The sequence below is a fragment of the Rhipicephalus microplus genome, chromosome 4 (assembly GCF_043290135.1).
Source record: "Rhipicephalus microplus isolate Deutch F79 chromosome 4, USDA_Rmic, whole genome shotgun sequence".
Lineage (NCBI taxonomy): Eukaryota > Metazoa > Arthropoda > Arachnida > Ixodida > Ixodidae > Rhipicephalus > Rhipicephalus microplus.
Window position 1 is genome coordinate 51,474,471 of NC_134703.1, and position 16,831 is coordinate 51,491,301.

General features: G+C 44.7%; 1 protein-coding gene across 2 annotated transcripts in view; it reads left to right on the plus strand.

Annotated features, from left to right (window-relative positions):
* The window catches only part of LOC119172648 (kin of IRRE-like protein 2), a 140,763-nt gene that overhangs the window by 80,386 nt on the left and 43,546 nt on the right, over positions 1 to 16,831 (plus strand). For both annotated transcript variants that reach the window (XM_075892752.1, XM_075892754.1), the window contains one exon: positions 2,648 to 2,734. In XM_075892752.1, coding sequence (XP_075748867.1) covers positions 2,704 to 2,734 — 31 coding nt within the window. In that variant the 5' untranslated portion in view covers positions 2,648 to 2,703. The remainder of the gene's footprint in view (positions 1 to 2,647; positions 2,735 to 16,831) is intronic.

Here is a 16,831-nt window from a genome sequence, read left to right on the forward strand (position 1 = left end):
CCTGAAAAAAAGTAGTAAAAGACATGCATCAAATATTGTTTCGTCTGGTAGCACTGAAGTCAGGTTAAGAACAGCCAAGTGGGAATCAGCCTAATTATGTGCATGCGGCAAATACCAAGCGGCGTTATTGAGGTTGTCGAAATTTTCGTCGATTGGTATTAACGTCGATATGCGACTTCAACGGCATGCCAAGTTTTCACAGCGCATAAAGATTTCATGATGCAGAATAATGACAACGCTAACGAGAACATACAGCATTTATGATTGTCTTTTACAATATTCAGTTTTGCGAAGGTTTTGCAGGACTAAAGAAATCTGAAAGATTTGGGTCATTCCTCATCCAATTGTTCTGTCCATATGTAAACTGCTCGCTTGATGGTGCGCTCTTAAAATACTACGTTCAGCGCAGAGGTGAAGCAAGTGACGCAGTGATGTGGGCAGTTTTTTTTTTTTTTTTTTTTTTGAGGCGTGCGGGGAGAGGGGGGGGGGGGCGCTTATCTGAATTGGAGGCCGGGCAAGCGAATATGATCGTCATTATGGGCTCCCTACGCCCGGCCTAAAAAAATTCTTAGCGCAACCGCCTGGCTATGCCAGTGAAATGATGCGACAATGATTTGTTCACTTACTGATTTACATGCACTTTACAGCTCTAAAAAATGCGGCCCAAGGCCCCAACACTCAGCCGTTAACGTTACATAAAGCCGATGGTAGGAAAGTGCTAGTATGAAGGCAGCTACAACCCCGCCCCAATGTTTTTTTCAAGCGAGGTAGTGTTGCGGAAATGAACTTTTAACTGCAAAAGTACACTGGCACTGCAGTGGTGACAGGGGAAGTAAGAGGGTATGCAGGCGGTAATAATAGAGCCTAAGAGGTAATTTAGTCCGATACGGCTAGCAATGGATACGGTAAATAAGAAAGAGCAAATAATTTCTCTTTTAATAGCGCAGCCACTCAACAATGTATTGTAAGAGCATTAAATGTTGCTGGAAATGCCACTCACCTGCACGCTGATGCATGCACAGTCCTTTGTCCGACGAGCGAACAGGCTTGCAGATAGCTGAAGACGTGTTTACGATGTGTTTGTTCCACCCAGCAGCAAAATCCACAACAACTTCGAGCTCCATAAAGGTAAATATACATTAACCTTCATCACGAATAAGTAGAAACGCAAATCTGCGACGCACACACACGATCTAAACATCGCTCACAAGCTCGCATGTCCATGTGCTCGCCGACCACACAGACCATATGAATATGAGTAGTGCGAACGCGAACCTAGTTGCACCGAAAAAAAAAAAAAAACGTCGAGCAGTGGAAGCACAGGCGTCAGCGCAATGCTTTTAGTGTGTTCTCCTAATACACTCATAAAAAAAAACTGAGGTACACTAAAGCTGATAATTAAATATAAAAAATTGAGTGTAATATTTATTTGGTGCTACTAAACATAAACACCGAATAAAAATTACTTTGTAAATTACATCGCTTGCTCCACTAGCTTCACACTTCTCGTGCGGGCGGAGATGGCGCAGATTTGTCATTCTGCCGGGAATCTGCCCTCAAACTACACGGTGAAGCGTGCTACTAAGTGTACAGCTGATGAAAAGCGCGTCTGGGTCCGCTTTTTTTTTTTTTTTTTTTTCTCCGATATATCGGGGGGGGGGGGGGGACTCCTTATGCACGTGTTTCGGTGCTTGATCGACTTTGACGCCCTTCCTTCGCGGACGAAAAACGTGTCTAGGCTTTTTTTTTTATCGTTGTTTTGCACGTGTTTCGGCGTTCGGTCCGCTTTGACGTGCCAACTCTCCATTCTGCTGCTGCGTGTGTTAGGTACTTGCCGTAGCTGTATTCTCAGGCCTTCTGTGTTCAGCCAGCGCTGCTATCTTATTATCTGTGGATGCTAAAATAAATCACTGTTTTGGTTTGGTGAAGTTTGGCACACAGAACAAACAATAATCTGGCCCATGAATATCAATGTGGGTGACATGCATATTTGTGTGCGGTGTCCTGCCGGGGAGTAACCGTTGTGTGACGAGAGCATTTACAGCGGTTCCTCCTTCCGTTGCTCCCTTACAAACTTAAGATGAATACAGTTGCTCCCCATTTTCTAACAAGTCGGCCATCTTGTTCCGCTTGGTCTTTTCGGAGAGTAACAGTCGCTCTGAAGGAGTAAAAACAGCCGTTGCTCCCATTTCGGCCGTTTTTGGCTTAGAGTGTTCTCGCTGTTTTCTCGCGTCTTTCAAACTGCCCCTTCCCCGTTATTCAGAGTATGCATAGCGGTGTGTTGGCTGCATCCCTCTGGTCGACTTCGCCGCTCTTTCTGTCCTCTGCTCACTTCCACATCTTTCATTGGCTTGAAGGTAGACCGATTTAGCATACACGCTCTTAATCTATTAAAATTACTGGACACTCGAAACGAATGTTCAATTGGTACATACTCGTACAAATATAATGTGCCACGCATTGGACATTAGAAGAAAGCTTTCTTGTGTTTTAACGGCGTGCGTACGTGCGTGCACACACGCGCACGCACGCAAGCACGAACTAACACACGAAAACCACAGGAAAGCACACCCCTTTTTTTTGTTGTTTCAACACATGTTTCTGTATACTCTTGTTCTAAATCTGTTTTTTTGTGTGTTTTTTGCAGGACATGTTTAAAGGTTGTAATTTCGCTGATGCTTCAGCGGTGATCACTTGGAGTACATGAAAGAACCTGACTGCAGGGACATGAAACGTAAGTCATGAATGACATAACCCTTTGTTATCACAAAAGAAGATGCGAAGGTACTGAGTTTTACGAGAAAATCTGCTTAGGTTTGTTCAACTCCTATCGTCGTTTTTTTTTCCTTCATGATGCATAAGTTTGCCATCTGGACGTGCTTCCTACTATCGAAAATATTAACCTTAATGATCTATTACGGACTTTCACAAGTATATTCTGCCGCACCCCTTCTCTTCTCTTTATGTTCCTTGAGTCTTTTCGTTCAGGCAGGGGAATAAACAAATCGCTTGTCGGGTTGACATCCCCGTCTTTTTTTCTTTATTCTACCCCCTCCTATATGTTTCCCCTTAATTAAAAAATGCCCATCGTTAAATAACAACATGCATGGCTTGTGGCAATTTGTCCTTTCAAAAGAAGTTCAACAAATAATGCGTGGTGCATTTCTGGTGCCAATAAATTAACATGCTTCTAATGGTTTTCTATCATGCACTTCCTGCGCCGTTTTTGCTTTATAGTTTTGTTTTCTTCATGTATACATGTGTCATTTCGAGTAATATTCATTGGGGTATAAATGTCAAACAGGTCACCCTCATTATATCTCGGGAATGCTATAGGTGTTATTATTATTATACGGGTGTACGGATGAACAGAATCCGCAACGTACTCCTAAAAATGTGCAATACTTCTTGTTCCTACTACTTATGTGTTTGTTTGCTTCCTTTTTTGTTTGTTTATTCGAACGTGTTTCCTTATTAGGGCTATTTCAATTGCGGAACGTGATCCCGAACTCTCGAGTTCTTTTATTGAGCGTTTACTTTCAAGTGCTTGTCTGAGTGTCGTGGCCAGTTGGGGAGTGCGGCCCCAAGGTGGTCTTGCAGCGAAGCTCGCATCTGCGCACTACGTAACTCGTTCAGCACACTGACGTGCTAATTCCAGCGCTAGTCACCTTCCACGTCGACGGGTGCACTCCATCTCAAGAGGGGGAAGCCTAGTTCCTTCATTGAAAGTAAGCGCGGCAGCAGCGGGGGGTGCGTGCCTCCAAGCACACTTACGAGGAGGAGCGTATAAGCTACATTCCAAATAGAGATGGCGTATAGCGAAAGAGGCGGAGAGCCACTCACGCGGCCTCGCTTCATTGAAATGTTCGTCGACGGCTCGAGCCGACGACTCGTGCTCACTTATGCGCCGTTTTCCAGGAGTCACCCATGCAGGGCCCGGTCGAAAGATACACGCGCAATTTAAATTCACCGCACGCTGTCGCGAAACTCGCCCGGGAAGTAGTCGGACTGCAATTAGCGTGACGAACGGCGCGCTAAAGGGGTAGGAAGGGCACCGGTCTTCGGCGTGTAACAGAGAAATGTGAGAGCCCGTGCATGCAGAGGACCCGAGAAAGCGGATATGTCACGCACTTGATGCTCAATTGGGTTGCTGCCCTCTTTGAGATATTGTTGAGAACTGTTTGACCCGCCGGTTAACATGCGAAAACGGGTCGCATGCAAGTGCAGTTCAGCCTCGCTAGGGTTTTTTTTTTTCTTTCCTCTACATAGTGCTTCTTACGACGTCTGGTTGGTTCATAGGCCTTTATTTGGGAACCTATAAAGAGACGTATAAACCGCAGCGTTCGCAATGGTTTTTCAAGGTACACAACAGCACATGACCAAATATTTACGCACAACTGAAGACTCGATCGGCATATAAAAATTGTACTTAACTGATCGAATTTAATGTGGAAAGATATCTTCTATCGTGTTGTCAGAAAAACGTTTTCGACCCGCTTCTGTATGCTGACAGAGACTGCTTTTATTGCTGATACAACTGGCAAGACGTTATCAATCTTCTAAAAATACCATTTCAAGGTGCGGATGCTTTTTTTTATTTGATGGCTGGAATTGTGTTTCATTTTTTTCACGTGCTAGCCTGTTCGGTTGCGTCTTCTCAATGCATAGCGCTTAATTTTTTTTTTGAAAACTTACCAATCAGCTGCATGCTTACTAACTTTTCTATGAACCGAGTTCTTCTTTAGATGCATACTCGTTTTTGTAATTGTTTTTATTGATTGATATGTGGGGTTTAACGTCCCAAAACCACCATATGATTATGAGAGACGCCGTAGTGGAGGGCTCCGGAAATTTCGACCACCTGGGGTTCTTTAACGTGCACCCAAATCTGAGTAATTGTTTTTATGCATGACAAAGAACTTGTTTAAATACATTTTAATGTACCACCATTTTTCCCCATTAAAATATATGGGATCCCTCACGTGCTATGATTTAGACATTTGCCTTTGTGGCCCAGTATGAAAGCAGAATAAATCTTCAAGGGAACACTCCACGTTGTTCTGGCCGAATGTCTCGGTGAATATGGCGTCAAAAATTGCAGGAGTACCAACGCGTTTATCTATTACTGTTGGGTATTCTTGTATCAAGTTGGAACAGTATACTCAAGCCATCAATTTATGGATGAAACGTATCCATTATCCGGCGATCTTTTGTTATTTGCGGAGTATTGCGAAAGCATTTGCGTCGGTTCACATGGGCAGGATAGGCCCTCGGTTTCCTGACGTATGAGACGCATGCAAGCTTGAGAATTTATATAAGCAGCATTATGTCACTCATCTGAACATCACCATAGTGTTGCTTTTTTGGGGGGGCTTCTCCTCACTTACCGCTTTGGGCAACCTCCATTATACCAGCGTTCTGACAGCGTTGCCGTTTTAAGGTCTAAAACGATTTAGTGTAACGTTAATGTTGGAATTTTTTCTGAAGCTCATTTCTTATTCGCTGTTTACTTATTCTATCATGTATGGCATAATTTCCGCCAAGGAATTTGCACCAAGCTTTTATCTATTGACAAGGAAAGATGAGCACAATTTTTTTTTGTCTGCACTAAAGCAATTTACAGGCTACCTTATAGAAGTCGAACACTTCAGCTTGAAATACGAAAAAGTGAGCTTTTAAATGGCAAAAAAAATGCCCGACCGCAGTGGTCTAGTGGCTATGGTACTCGGCTGCTGACCCGCAGGTCGCGGGATCGAATCCCGGCTGCGGCGGCTGCATTTCCGATGGAGGCGGAAATGTTGTAGGCCCGTGTGCTCAGATTTGGGTGCACGTTAAAGAACCCCAGGTGGTCGAAATTTCCGGAGCCCTCCACTACGGCGTCTCTCATATTCATGGTGGTTTTGGGACGTTAAACCCCACATATCAATCAAATCAATTTATATGGCAAAAAATATGTATAATAAAGCATAGGGTACGTCGATTAGCGAACGCGGCGAGGTTTCGGTATTGACACAACCACACGAGCATCCAAGCACAATCAGCCATATATACACGTGTGCATGCGCAAGAACGAAAGACAAGCAAAACGGGCGATACTTCAAAGCGCAAACATGACCGCAAACGCGCGTAAGCCAATATACACGCTATGTATGGCGTTGTTTTAACGCAGAGCAAGTGCAAAATTATAATCGCACGAACTACGCAGACCGCGGTGATGACTAGGACCACAGAGGTTTTCTGGTCGCATACGCAGGTCAGTTCTGCGTGGCCTCGGGGTTTCGGGCCCTAATTGAAGTCCCAGAATTCCGGTCCGTGGTACGCGTGCGGCAAATAAACACTAAATAGAAAGAAAAAGTGGGCTTGTTGTACCTGGGCGCGCAAACATTCTTTTCGGGTCACTTCTAATGGGCGGAAATGGTTCTGCCCGTCAGCCATTTGACGAAACGAATCCCAATTTCAGCTCGCAAACCTGGTTGGCTGCATGAGATCGCGTTTTCTTTTGCCATAGGCTTATCGTTGCTTGTGCTGTCAATTTTTTGTTATTTTGGTGAGCCCTTTAGAGCTCATTAGCTCATTACCATAGCTTTCAGGTGCGGAAGATCCAACAGCAGCGTTTTACGTATAAGTTGTGTGCGGGAATACCATTAGTTGACGGTTTCCCACCCGTTTCGCAGTGATAAACGCATGAAAAAGCACAACTTTGTTTTCGTGTGTTTCCATATCACAACAAAAGTTGATGACGTAGTTTTTAGGTCGAGGCGTAGCCGTGGCCTTGAAAGAAGAGCTGCAGAGGCTGTGCTAAATGTGCAAGTTTTAGCGGTTCACAAGCGAGTTGCTTTCTAGTAGCTGGAATTGTCACTAATTTGATGCACAGCCAAATATTTTACTAAAACCTATATGCTTCAGAAAAGAGAGGGGGGGGCTTTGCGAATTTGTTTAGTTGTGGTCATATAGTTAGGTTGATTCCAGTAACTTTAATGGTAAAGGCATTAGGCTTATTAAGGAAAGAAAATAAAAAACCTCTTTAATAGAAGACTTGTGTAGTGATTACTACATTATGCAAGAACACATCGTGATGAGAGTTGTGGTATTTCATTGTTAAAATGTGGTAGTCTACAGTAGCCAGAGTTACCTCCATTTTTTTATCTTGTATAGCGAATGGGAAGCTTGGAAGCATACTATACAGCAAGTATGACGTGTGCTATTGCCATAGGCATGGCAGAATAAACACGTAGAGCACAGTGACAGTTTCACGTTATATTTGTAGCATATTTATGGATTTTCTTTGTGCTGACTTACATTTCAACATAAAGACTGCACGGGCCCCGCGCAATGTAAATTGGCGAAATCGCAAGTTGTATTTAGTGCGCCGTAGTTGCTTTTTTAATAAGCTTTCAATATAGTATGATATCCATTACTAGTTGATGTGTTTTAAACAAGTAGGCAGAGAAAAGCGAGGAGAAGTGCTTGATTGTTTTAGTATTTTACTTTATTTTCGGTAGTATTATCTTTCACTCGCTGCTAGTTCACTAATATTGAAGCGGGACGGCTCAGTGCTCTCCCATAGTTGAGTACGATGTGCTCGAAATCGTTTAACGTTTATTCTAAACACATTATCTTTCGCCTTTCATATATAAGGAGCACGTTCACGAAATACACAAAATAATACTTTAAATAATTTGCAGTTAACAAAGAATTTCCAGAAAGATAGCGTTTACGCTGTTTTCTGCGCTATCTTTCCTTCGTGGTCATTGCGAAGCTATTATCTCGGGCAAATTGCTCTCACTCTCTCTTGTTATGTAAAGCAGGATTACGCGGCGCCCGTGTAAGACAGCGGTGGCCTCATTTTCGGAATAGGCGCGTCGCTTCTCCAGCACCAGGGCCATCAACTTAACGACACGTCGGGGGTACAGCCGACGTCTTCACCGTCTGTCCTGTTTTGCATTGGACCATTACACTGCCATCGGCGTTGTGTCTGCCAACTTGCAATGCTTGAGTCAAAAAATATGGAAATAGGAATATCAACCATCCACAAAGCGAAGGGATTTCTCTCCGTATGACTAAGATATGAATGATTTGGCCAGTCCACGCGTTAAGCGAAAAAAGTTCGCAGTCTCGGGTACAATAGAAACCATTAAGCAAAGTGATGGGGAGAAGGATGGCTACAAGACTGTATTTAATACCCAGCGCAAAGGGTCAATTTGTTTCTGGCGCAATGGTTTATATTACTACCCATTTGTCAACATTTCTTAAGTCATTCCTGCGCTGATTGTCTATAAGTTCTCCTTGCTGTTGTGAACCTAATTTAGTCACATCATTTCCAACAGTAGTGTTTGTGAACGGCACAGTATTAAAAAAAGCTTTCCAAATCTTTCAGGCTAGCTCAGAGGGCCCGCACAAGATGTAGGTCTTCGTTTGAGACAACCTCTCGCTTATTTTAGTTCATTGTAGCTCTGCGAGTGTAAATTACTTAGTAACGATGACACAGCAGTATCACTTAAGCTTGACTTGCAGTGATTGCGGAGCAGAGGGCCGTCACAGTTACGTTTTCTCAGCAACTCGCGGCAATATTTTCTCGTTTTTCAACGCTTTATATTTACGCATATGGAGCCCGCCACTGTGTTATTCACTTCATACAGTCAACATAAGAATCAAAACAGTCATATGCGTTGATTTTACAGGTGTCATTTAAGACGGAAACCTAAAGGTTAGATGCATATAGCCCTTTTAATCACGACTCTTCCAATAAACCTCAACATGAAGCTATAAGACCGTCGTCCTTTTGCCTAATAAGCAGAAACATTGGCAACGATAACGATGCTGCAGTTCCTTCTATATAATAGCCAGGTGGGGACCTTTGACACTGTATTTGGAGTTTGCAACATTACAATCCTCCAACTTGCTGCTCTGCCTAACATTGAATAATCTTAGTCATCAGCATCATCGTATAGAAATGTATTTAACAAAAAGACAAAGCATACCTTCTTAGGCAATCAATGGCATCTGTGAATTTACAGACATCACACGAACTCTTCTGGTCGCTGTGAGTGGCTACCGCCCGAGAGTTCAATGACAGACTGGCCAGTGCTGTTTTATTTAAGCTTCGTGGGGCCATTGAAGTAAAAAAGTCATAATATGTTTGGCCTTTTCAAACATGAAAACTTTTTTCCCTGAGAAGAGGAGAGAAAGCTTTAGCAGCATAGTGTGGTGATTAGTCGGCAAAATAGGTTTATGTAGGGCTACTCGCATGTGCTATATTTGCATTGATGCTAATAAATGGTAAGACTAACCGTCTAAGGCGTCCCTTCGTAACAACGTGGCACGCCAGGCTGTGTCAAACATCAGCCTTGCCCTTATCGACGCCGACGCAGCTTCGTTCAGCCGCTATGGCCTCTGCCGGCGCTTCGCAGGAGCCGACGAGCGCAGCCCGATGAGTGGAGCAGCGCATTCGTGAAATACGAAGGAACCTCTTGCGCCGGAAGTGAAGAATGCCCTTTCGGGGGCACCCAGCCAGCTGAGCGATTTCAACCCAGCCTCCCTTCACTACCGAGCCTTTCTCGCTGCTGGGACAGATGGTTTTGTTCAGGAAGGAGGATGCTTGAAGAGTCGCGTCCCCCTTCATTTCCCACCGCCCTATAGTTCGCTCCTGTCCGTTCCCCCCTTACCCCAATTTCTTCCCGTCGTGAGGCGGGCGCGTCGCTTTCGAGAGGTTTTTAAGCCTCGCCACTCGTCCTTCAACCGGGCTCTCTACGTCCGTAGACAAGCAGGGGGCAAACTTTGTTCATGCTTGGATGCATGTCATATTCTGAAAAGGGGTTCCTGAATTTTCGTCTCTTTTTATCCGTTTCTTTTTCGTACCAACTTGACATACATGCTGCACAGAAGGCCCTCTCATCCCTTCCTTTTATCCCTCGTCCCTTTCCTGCTTAAAACCGTGCCAGTTTTTGTTCCTATTCGAAAGTCTTCCCGAGTGCACGCTGAGATCTCGTATCACACTTCCCACAGAATTAAGGCTCTGTTCTCTGTACATATTTTTTCACTGCCTTCTTCTCTGACACGGACATGTGTGCGATGGGACCACGCAGCATAAAAATGGCGCTCCAAATCATGTCACATCGGGCTCGAGATTCACTGTGACATCCTTGTTAACGTCTAGCTGTCAATTTGTTTCACTTTTATACGTATGAAAGACAGCTGTCATCGAAGCAAACTGCTGATGAGAATTTCTCCTCGCTGGAGAATAAATACCGTTTTTATAAGAAAAGTCACGTCGTCCTGCATCAGCTGCTTCTTTTGTCTGAAAAAAGCCCTGAGTTTTCTGCAATCAGTCATTTAATTTATTCAATTTCTTCCTTATTGATATAACACGCCCGACTAACTTGCCGAGATACACGAGAGGAAAGAGAACACGGCCACAAGCGTACTAACTGCAAAATGACCGTCATTGTAACGATCAGCCAGGAGGCTTACCATAAGTTCGGAGTCACTAAATTTAATCTCATTTCTCCACCTGAACTCGCATCCCCGCGGAAATTATTAGCGCAGGATTTTTATTTACTTTTTTCTAGCTCCTATGCAGTATTTGCCCACATGATGTGGACTAGCGGTTCATCGATAAGGGCTGCAGAAAACTGGATTGGCCTGATATACGGCCATACAAAAAAGAAGAACAAGCATGTTTGTTCAAACACATACAACGTGGTGCTGTTCCTGTTCCGCTGCTTTTCGAACCATGTATGAATAAGAAACCCGAATCGCGTTTTTGACTATTGCCTTAATGCTTCCTTCCGCTGCCTAAACTTGCCTACGGAATCCTTGAATAGTGTTGCTTCTTTCTATGGACCACCCCACACCTATGGAGTCTTTCAAGCCCATTTTTATTCGAAAGAGGAACAGCTCTTTGAGAGACCTTTGATCTGAACCCACCATTCTATCGGGTGTGCTTTTGTGTACCATTCTGGGCATGGATTTTCGTTCCTGCGCTCAAAGAAAAACACGCGCTCAATCCAAACACACTGACCCCTTCCTGTTTGTTCGGGTTTCCATCTACTGTGACTTCTTGGTGCGCATGAAAAGTGTAACGCTTCCAGTCAATACCTGCCTTCGAGGCGGCCCATGCTTTCATGCAGACTTATCGACCCGTTGCGATATCTGGACAGTTCATGCCGTATATATATTACGGTACATATTGTATGCACTGTGTCTGGCCATTTTCTTTATTTTTCTAAGTCTACTGAAAAACAACGTATGAAATAAGGGGCTGGGAATGCATATAAAGGTGTCTGCATGAGTTTATGTTTGCATGTCTGTTTTACTAAGAAGTGATCGGTACTACACGTTTATTGTGTGTGCTTTCCTTGCGGTCCCTTATAGAAGATTTTATGTAAGACATATCTAAGGAACCACCTTAGACTGCAAACGAATGTTTTCCCATTTTTTTCATCATGCAACAGGAATTCTTCACGCCAGGAAATGTCGATTGTGCCAACGCGGATGTTTCCATTTGTGTAAGTCCACTGTTCGTTCAGTTGTTCAAGATACCAAGTGGCGAGGTCAACAGCCCAATATAGTGGTACCGGAACACGTCCCTATAGTAGTCTTTAATGATCCCGAATCCGTACCATCCTAAGTGGGCCAGTCTTTTTTTTTTTTTTTTTAGGGGCGAAGCTCCTTAAGGTCGAGGATTGTCCGTTGGCATTGGCGATATTGTCGACGTTGGCGTCGACGTTAGCGTTCGCGTTAACGCCAAAGCCGACTCTGACGATGACGATGACGCTGATGACTGTGAAGAACAAGCGCATTGCAGACCACACATTCTCTTTCTGCCATCATGGCACAGCACATGCAGCGCAACCACTATACGCCATGACGATGACACTGATGACGACGAAGATGGTGACGACGAAGATGGTGACGATGATGATCGCGGACAACGACTGGTTTGCGCAGTATATGACATCTCGATATGTTTTGCGATGCATTTATTATGACTGGAAACAACTCAAAAACCACCAGGAGAAAGTGCACAGACCTCGTCTTTGCTACCTTCAGGCTAGATTCGATTCACAACTCAACAAAAGATACCATTCATCGTCAATAGACATTTTTTTATAACTGTATATAGCTTTGCCACTCATTTACATGCCGGAGTGGTCGATGTAACATCGAACAACCCCACTGCTTCGCCCACTCATCTCTCACTTCGTGGATATGACTTCTTTTTTTTTTCCTCTTCTAAAAGGAAAGGAAAATATAGAACTTTACCATCTATATACCTCTAAAAAAATACCAGACCCTATAGCAACATCAAGCTCAGAGCAACTAACTCGTATGTTCGCAGCGACAGCTTGCAGGGGCGTCAAATATGCCGGGAAAAGGGGGGCACTCAGGTGCGCGGCCGGGCGTATCGTTACCTGTGGACAGCCGCGAGCGCGTGCTTTCCGTACCAGCGCGGAAGACACGGAGAGGAGAGCTATAAGCTGCGGGTCGATACGGGGCCTGCGGGCCGGAGAGATATGCGAATCCCGGAGTTCAAGCCCCAACCCGTTCACGAAGCTCACTCTCTTCATCGCACGCGACGAAGCGGCGAGCGTCACTCTTCGATCGTCGTGCGCACCCTTGTGCGGCGTTATCCGACGACCCCTCGCGACGCTGGCACCAATGTGCGTGATGGTGGCGTGTCCGGCGCACGCTGCAGTCGAACACGATATTGATCTGGTGTGCCTTCGCAGGTATGGATCCCGTAGGCGGCGACTGACAATACCGCGGGCGTGAAAAGAAATGCGAACCTATAGCGACGACCGCGCCGCGGTTACACGATAACCGCACTCGTTACATGCGCGTGCGCTTTTCTTTTGATACGAGCACGAGGCTAGAGGCAACTTAGTTGGCACGGAAAAGAGATTCGAGGGGATTCTCAGCCTAGTACATGTTGTCTGCAGTTTATTTATTAGTGCTCTGACATAGTTTATTGGAATGTACATATTGATATTCCGAGAAGTATGCCCAACAAATAGCCCAGTAGTAGAAAAGGCACTGCCGTGTTGGAGTTTGGCGATATCTCTAGGCGCTCGCTGACGGCAGCGCCATCTCAAGAGGAATTAATGCGAACTTTCTAAAGGGCGGAGCACTTCAGAAAGCCTGTCGCCCATATTTGCATCCTATGTGGTGTAATCACACTGGTAGTACTCTAAGAAATATCGAGTATTTGTGGAGTGTTTATGCCACACAACAAAAATCGCCATGTACTTCAATACTTTCCATTAAAACCACGGTTCAGGTTGTTTGCAGTGATGAATGACGCGTGTTGTCAGTTTGACATGGCATTCTGGACAGGAAAGTGGGGAGCACTGGCTTTTCAAGAAGGGTAACCCGAGCAATTTAGACGATTATTGTTGTTGTGTAGCAGAACCACTCCCCGAATACTCCAGTTTTCTTGCAGTGTAAAGCGCTCAATAGAGGCAACAGCATGGTTATGGAACTTACTATCATCAAGTCGCTCGAAGAACAAGAGAAAAAACACTTTTTCTTGGCGCAAACGTGAGCTCAGTACGCTACAGATGGCTACGCCAGCGTACGATGATCGTTGTACATTACAGCATATGACAGCGCGGCCCTCTAAAGCACTCCACACTTAAAACGGGATATGAAGACAGCGATATGCGGGCCAGGCCACTAGCGAGAGGTTCGTGGGCCGCGCAATTAAGCCTCCTGATTTCTGGTCATGTTACTGATTCGTCCTGTTTTGGAGATTCCTTTAAAAGTTTATGGCGAGTGTTTAATAAATGTGAAGCATTTCTTAGCGAACTTCGGCGACTTTGAGCGTATCTATCTATCTATCTATCTATCTATCTATCTATCTATCTATCTATCTATCTATCTATCTATCTATCTATCTATCTATCTATCTATCCATCTATCTATCTATCTATCTATCTATCTATCTATCTATCTATCCGCTTACGTTTGGGTGCTCTCGTGGTCACCCTATTAACATGGCGTGAACCAAAATTAGCATGGGAGGGTAAGATGATTGGACGAATATTACGCGTTGGTCAAGACATTAATAATGTCACAATCCTCTCGCTTACGTCGTGAAACACTTCCCTGCAGGCACTGCACATACCCACAGGCGGGTATGTGCCACTGGTATGCTTGTGTGTGCCACAGGTGATTGACATTATCTATCCAGGAACGACGAAAGCACACATGGGCCATTTTAAAGCGTGAACGTTAAGAAATACCCGACATCGGTAGCGTCGACCTGACGAATTCCAAGAATAAATGCCAGGGTCCGAGCTGGAATCTAACCCAAGCATTCAGCGTGGAAGCGAAGCATTTTACCACAGAGCTACGCGAGATCCCGGAACTACTTTTCAATGGACGCTATCTTCATGCAACGGCTATAGTGGTTGCAGCGTGGCCTACCCAATTTTATAAACATTACATATGTACACTTTTGATACAGCCGTCACGTCGGGTTAACGTTGATTGTGGTCAGCTGCCGTCCGCTAAAGTTACTTTACGTAGCAGTGTCCAGGGCCAGCATCCTCGCGAGCATCAGCGCTTCATAACAGCTTCTGGTGTTGCTAATGTGCATTTTCCGGTTGGAATCATTGCGTAAGTGTAAACAGCTGCATGGTTATATGAATATCCGCAACTCTTCAACATATGCCTGTGCGTCAAACTTTTATGCATATATTTAGCGTCGTTTCATGACATGTCTCTCAATAAAAAAAAATGCTACCAGGTCACCTTCCCTGCGCATGCTTCGCATAACGTCGATTCCCAGGTACGTGGGATCTGCCGAATTTTCTATCTATCTATCTATCTATCTATCTATCTATCTATCTATCTATCTATCTATATATCTATCTATATATCTATCTATATATCTATCTATCTATCTATCTATCTATCTATCTATCTATCTATCTATCCGCTTACGAGTTCTAGCTGTCCTGGCAGGTTCGATAATGGTATCGATACCAAACTTCCTATCGCATAACATGACTGTATGACGAGCATTTTTGACTAGTCATAACATTAAAAGAATGAAATATATGTCATGAATGTCATTATTTACATTTCATGGTCCTGCTGCTCTTGCGTTGGTTTCGTTCACATTACATGTTGTAAAACTGGTATGGTATGACATCATTGCATGGCGAACACAAACGACAGACCCTAACTTGAAAATCAGAACATTCGTGTCATGTAACAACATGACTACATGCCACGCTCATAATGCACTGGTGGCCGTTTCGCTAACGTCACATATACCAAATTTGGTATTACGGTACGTGATTGGATGACAAAGGCATGACACTGGTGAAAACATGATAATCGTGAGATGCGTGTCATGTAATAACATGACTACACGCTACGCACATGTGCGCTCGCGGCCGTTTTGCTAGCTTCACATGTACCAAATTCGGTATTGCGTGACTCGAACGGACGACACAGGTAAATGACACATCCAAACATGATAATCACGACATGCGTGTCTTGTAACAACATAGCTGCCACACTCATGATGCAACACTCATGATGTCACACTCATGCCACACTCATGATGCGCTCGCGGCCGTTATGCTAGCTTTACATATGCCAAATTTGGTATTATACGTGACGTCAATAGATGACGAAGGTATGTGCCTGGTGCAAACAGGATAATCATAAGGTGCGCGTCATGTGAGAAAATGACTACATGCAGCAGTCAAGGCGCCAATACATTTCGGCGTTCGTTTCATCGCGTCACGCCAGCGTTGGCACTGCAGGCGCCGGTCCTGCCATATACTTGCAGGCGCGCGCCGCCCGGCGTTGCTTCGACGCATACGCGTTTCAGCGCGTCCGGCGTACATCCGTCACGAAAAGAGGCAGACGCAGTGCTTTCTGGGTAACGCATCAGCACGAAATGCAGCAAGTCGCATTTCGCGCCGGTTGCCGTTGGACCGCACTGACAGACGCTGGTCACGCCAGTTGCGCCTGCCGTCAAACTATACTCCTTTTAACAGCAGGGAAAAAACACCGCCATGACGGGCTGCGCGCGAGAGTACAAAGGTTAAGGGCGCAGCCTTGTCAGTGCATTTGTGAGGGGTCACGCCAATTTGCGCAGCCCAAAGAGGACTATGGCGGCGCCCAGGGAGGCGTTTTTGAAAAGGTCTATAGATTGCTCGCGTTTTGCTAACGTGGCGTCGCTATAGCCAGCGTGCGCGCGCGTCAACGCTACAGTGTAGTATATTGGGCCCTTCATGATGCGCTCGCGGCAATTTTGCTAGCTCCACAAATAGCAAATTTGGTGTTACGTGACGTCAATGGATGACGAAGTAGCTCCACATATACTAAATTTGGTATCACCTGACGTGAATAGATGAGGAAGGTAAACAACACATCCAAACATGATAATCATGACATGGAAGTCTTGTACGGCATAATTTACCTTCACCTCGTAACGTTGGGCTGATTTTAAAGTGGCATATCAACCTTCCTCGTTTGTGCTTCGCATATATTGTACGTGGCATCTAACAATTTTTATTTTAGTTTTTTTAAATATTTTTCTCATTTTTGATCATTTCTATAGTGACAGACTATGCAGTGCCCAGTTTATTGAACTTTATTTTAAAATAGCCGAAAACAACGTATTCTTAGATCATTTCATGAAATCTTTACATTGCCATCCGTCTACTGGCCTCAGCAACTGAACACTATCTGAACAGCTTACTCGTGTATAAATGTGCGTACAGCCCCACCGTGGTGTTAGTGGCTAAAGTACTCGGCTGCTGACCTGCAGGTCACGGGATTGAATCCCGGCTGCGGCGGCTGCATTTGC